The sequence below is a fragment of the Ammodytes marinus genome (assembly GCF_949987685.1).
Source record: "Ammodytes marinus genome assembly, chromosome: 4".
In the NCBI taxonomy this organism is placed as follows: domain Eukaryota; kingdom Metazoa; phylum Chordata; class Actinopteri; order Uranoscopiformes; family Ammodytidae; genus Ammodytes; species Ammodytes marinus.
This window is the reverse complement of record NC_137233.1, coordinates 1,986,425-1,991,424: the sequence shown is the minus strand read 5'-3', so window position 1 is coordinate 1,991,424 and position 5,000 is coordinate 1,986,425. Positions and strand designations below refer to the sequence as shown.

Below are 5,000 nucleotides of genomic sequence, written 5' to 3'. Positions count from 1 at the left end.
CTGACTCAACCAATAACACTAACCTATTGTTCTACTGAGTGGGGGAAAAAAAGATTCACCTGTACTTCACGTGTGCCACTGTCTGTTGTGTGATTGGTCGGACTGGTGTGACATCACAGCTCTTCTGTAGATATCAGAAGTGAATTTATGAGACACAGAGTCTCTCAGTGTGACCTGCAGTCGACTTCAGACAGGTAAGCATCAAACTAAACTATACACTCAAAATGTTGTCAATTTGAACGAATATTTATTCTTTACGGTAATACGTACTAGTTACATACAGGCTGACAAATATCATTTACTCTCATTACTAGTTGTGAAAAGCCTGATCATGTTCAAGACAGATTTGTGGTGGAAATTAAACTGCCGTCCGTCTGCTCTCAAAAGGTGCTACGAGGAACTTTTAAATATTTCTGAAACAGTCTCAGTTCTCCTCTGATGATCATGAATTACATGTAACAGCAAACGAGACCATCAGTGCAAAGAATGTTATTTATATCTTAATGCCTTTGTCATGGGGTATACGCTCACCCAGGAACAACAGCTGGCGTGGTAAAAAAAAAATGACATAGCAACTAGTCAGAAAGAGTCCAGCTGAGTTTTTACAACTGAATGGTTTCAGCAGCGACTGCATACTTTGATCACTATCACCAAGCTGAGGTTGTATTAATGCCCATAATAGCACTGTGAAAAGCAGATCGTATACTTGAGATATCTGATTGTCAAGTCTGATACAATCTTGTGGGGGATGTTGTCACTGTCACTTTCCAATATCTCCGGAGTTTTTATTTGGCTTTTGTGATGATAATCTTTAAAAAAAAAAAAAGTTTAACCTTTGTAAATTAAAAAAAAATGTTTTAATGTTTTATTTCTTCTATTTAATTGTTGTATTTCTATTCATATTTTTAATTTGCTTTTCTAATGTGTATTCTATACTTGATATCAAATGACCTCTTTTTGGAGCAAGGCCTAGTCAACATGTCACTAGTTAAATATAATGAAATGTAAGATAAACCTAAAAACACATGAGAAAAAAGAGACAAATACAGTCCAGAGTACACACTAAAATAACAATTTTGAATATTATGCAGTGACACATTGAAACACTCCAAAATTTACCATTAAAAAACGTGTGAGCCGAGTTTTAAAATCATTAATCTGTTCTGAATCTGCACATTATGGGCCGGTTTCGCAGACATGGATTAAGCCTAGTTCTGGACTAAATTGTACTTTCAATGGACAATCTCCATTCAAAATTCCATTTAGTCCAGGACTAGGCTTAATCCATGTCTGTGAAACTGGCCCAAAGTATTGTAAACTAAAGTTTTAATTAATTTTTTAGGAAATAAAGCTCATCAGCGATCCAGACAGACTGACATCAGGATTTTGAACAACTCACTTCAGTAGAACCCTCACAATGAAGGTAAGGTTCACATGTTTCTGTGTTAGTTCTGTATGCTAACTGGTCTACTCAGGTTCTTTTAAATGCTTATGATGCCCAACAGTCGACGAAAAGTCACAGCATTAGATTAGATTAAAATAAAGGTGAAGTAGGAAATAATTCCACATTTATTCTGTCTGCACCAGTCCCTGCAAACCATCAAAACCACCATCTACAAGCCTTAATGTTAAAGGCCTACTTCACCGGTGGAAATATGAAGGTGTATTGAACTCTGAGATCCTATGTAGAATAAATGTGCAAACATTTTAGAAATCGGTTCATCCTAGCCTGAGAAAAGGCAGAAAGAGTGTTTTATGGTCTCACTGTCTAACCCTACATTTTACTAGTGTAACATCACACATGGTAAAATGTAGGGTTAGGATTAACAGGACAGCTGGGCCAAGGGAAGACTGAGGAAAGACTGAGGGAAGATAAACCTCATTCATTATATTATAATAGTGATTTTATAATGATAGAACGCCAGTTCAGTATGGGTGAAGTATTCCTTTAACACAGTGAAGCGCCAAATCTTAATCCATGTTAAAGCTGGGGTATAAGATTTCTGATTGGTCAAAGTTAACATGAGCTGTACACTTTGACCAATCAGAGCGAGGCTCCGATTCTCTGTTATTATTGGCTGTTGGGACTGTCCATTCACTTTGGCACGACGTTGTTGGTGTAGAGCGTGTCAGGGAGGGACCATAGGGGAGGGACCAAAGAGAACAAGTGGAGCGGTTGAGGTATTTGGATTCGAATCTCTATCCCAACTGCCATTTTCTCCCAACCAAGCACATACAGTACATATGTCAAACATCTCAACATCTTCTCTGTTCCAGGTGGTGTTATTTGTCCTCCTCCTCATGGCTCCAGTGTTGATCAAATGCTACAAGCGCGTTCTGCCTGTCGACTGCAGTGACATCCACCGCCAAAACTCTAACAGCCCCAGTGGAGTGTACACCATCCACCCCATTGGATCCACGTCTGCTGTACAGGTACGCTACACCCTCTAGTGCACACACATTCACCTGTATTTACTAAAGATGTTGTAATTGTATCACCAACACTATATAATTTAAAGCTTACAGCATCTTTGAATGTACTGTTTGTTTGTTTGTTTGTTTGTTTGTTTGTTTGTTTGTTTGTTTGTTTGTTTTGAGACAATATTTTGGCATTTTCTAAGGCTTTATTGACAGTGTGTAGAGACAGAGATGAAATGTGTCAGAGAGGGGAATGACATGCAGAGAACGACCCGGGCTGGATTCTAACCCGGGTCTGCTGTGAAGAGGACAGATAGACAGACAGACAGGCAGATAGAGAGGGGAATGACATGCAGAGAACGACCCGGGCTGGATTCTAACCCGGGTCTGCTGTGAAGAGGACAGACAGACAGACAGACAGACAGACAGACAGACAGACAGACAGACAGACAGACAGACAGACAGACAGACAGACAGGCAGATAGAGAGGGGAATGACATGCAGAGAACGACCCGGGCTGGATTCTAACCCGGGTCTGCTGTGAAGAGGACAGACAGACAGACAGACAGACAGACAGACAGACAGACAGACAGACAGACAGACAGACAGACAGACAGACAGACAGACAGACAGGCAGATAGAGAGGGGAATGACATGCAGAGAACGACCCGGGCTGGATTCTAACCCGGGTCTGCTGTGAAGAGGACAGACAGACAGATAGACAGACAGACAGACAGGCAGATAGAGAGGGGAATGACATGCAGAGAACGACCCGGGCTGGATTCTAACCCGGGTCTGATGTGAAGAGGACTGAGACTCTATGGGAGGAGGGGGGCTATAACCACTACACCACAAGCATCCCCTCTTGAATTGAGTTTTGTGATGAATGTGTTTGTTTGTTTGTTTGTTTGCAGGTGTTCTGTGACATGGAGTCATCTGGAGGAAGATGGACGGTGAGTTTGTCTGATCATTGTAAACTAAAGGGATACTCACTCTCCAGCAATTTCCTAAAAAAATCTAAGAAACTAGTAACACAAAAATAATGCCTCGCAATGATGACCTATTTGAGGTGGTGCTTTTTCCATCCACTCTCCACTCCCCCACCCCACCTCATACACACACACACACACACACACACACACACCATTTAAATATCCCCCTTTCCAATGGGAATGGTTTCACCCAGCATTTGGTTCTGGGTCAAATGAATCTGAAGTAGACTGGCCCTGCGTTCCAAATCACATACTCTTTCTTTTTACTACACTACATACTAAAGTACAGAAGAGTTTTAGTCTTTTTACTACACTACATACTAAAGTACAGAAGAGTTTTAGTCTTTTTACTACACTACATACTAAAGTACAGAAGAGTTTTAGGGCCACAGACAGGAGAGAAAAAAAAATCAGATAAGGAAGATTGTTTTAATTATGTTGAGAAATATCAAGAATTTTGACGAATACTGCAAAATGCTATTGGAGTTAGTGGGGCATCTAGGTATTTTCAGCATACTACAATTGTCGACGTGCATGTATTGGGACATCCTACATATTTTTCTGGCATACTAAATAGTAGGGAAGTATGGGGACTGGAATGCAGCGACTGTTTGTTCTCATCTGGGCTCAGCTTTCTGTATGACTCTATACTGCTAAATTGCTGCCAAAATATGCCTTTAATATTCATCTTCTTTTCACATTTTTTTTTCACGTCTATTAAACTGAACTGAAATTGTACTGTATGAAGACATGATCAGTCCGATATCTGTGTGTTTAGCTGAGGAGTGTGTTTAACTCCTCACTCTACGCCCCCCCCGCCCCCCCTCCCCACCACCCCAGGTGTTCCAGAGCAGGATGGACGGCTCAGTGAACTTCTACAGGCCCTGGGATCAATACAGGAGGGGCTTTGGGAACGCTGCTGGGGAGTACTGGCTCGGTGAGAAATGAAACCAAACCAACAATCAATTGACTCAATGAATCTCACTGTTCATACAGTCCAAGCGTTAAAGGTTCAGTAAGTTAGCAGTCCCCTCCCTCGTCCCTACGTCACCACCACATGAACACACAGCCGTCTATAACTTGTGTTTAGTCTAAAGGATATGTCTATAGGGAATGTAAAAGAATATTTAAATAAAGAATATACACTTCAAAACAAAATGTAAACATGTTGTGTATGTTTGTACGCAGGTCTGGAGAACATCCACCAGTTAACACGTCAGCGAAGGTACGAGCTTCTGGTCGAGATGGAGGACTTCAGTGGAAGGAAAGGGTTCGCTCGTTACTCCTCGTTTTCTATCGGAGCGGAGTATGATGGATACACTCTGCGTGTGTCTGGATTCACCAATGGAGGGGCAGGTATTTAGTTTTCCTGTGTTTCGTTTCTTTATGTATGTTTCTCTCTGATGTAAAGCGTTTTTGAATGACCTCCAAAAAGGCGCTATATAAACCTTTATGCTAATAAATCCTATATAAAATCATATCAATTATTATTATTATTATTATTATTATTATTATTATTATTATTATTATGTAATTATAATAATAATTAAAAAGTCACGGTTCAGATTTGTACGGTATGGTTCTCAGTTA

The 5,000-nt window shown here is 40.5% G+C and overlaps 2 protein-coding genes across 3 annotated transcripts in view; one reads left to right on the top strand and one right to left on the bottom strand.

Annotated features, from left to right (window-relative positions):
* Nucleotides 1-5,000, bottom strand: part of LOC307250023 (semaphorin-3D) — a 119,522-nt gene that overhangs the window by 78,801 nt on the left and 35,721 nt on the right. The window lies entirely within an intron of this gene.
* LOC307249193 (microfibril-associated glycoprotein 4-like) overlaps nucleotides 1,418-5,000 on the top strand; it is a gene marked incomplete at both ends in the record, with an annotated part of 4,251 nt that continues 668 nt past the window's right edge. The window contains 5 exons of the mRNA XM_080025832.1: nucleotides 1,418-1,423; nucleotides 2,278-2,433; nucleotides 3,333-3,371; nucleotides 4,251-4,347; nucleotides 4,599-4,766. Coding sequence (XP_079881958.1) covers nucleotides 1,418-1,423; nucleotides 2,278-2,433; nucleotides 3,333-3,371; nucleotides 4,251-4,347; nucleotides 4,599-4,766 — 466 coding nt within the window. The remainder of the gene's footprint in view (nucleotides 1,424-2,277; nucleotides 2,434-3,332; nucleotides 3,372-4,250; nucleotides 4,348-4,598; nucleotides 4,767-5,000) is intronic.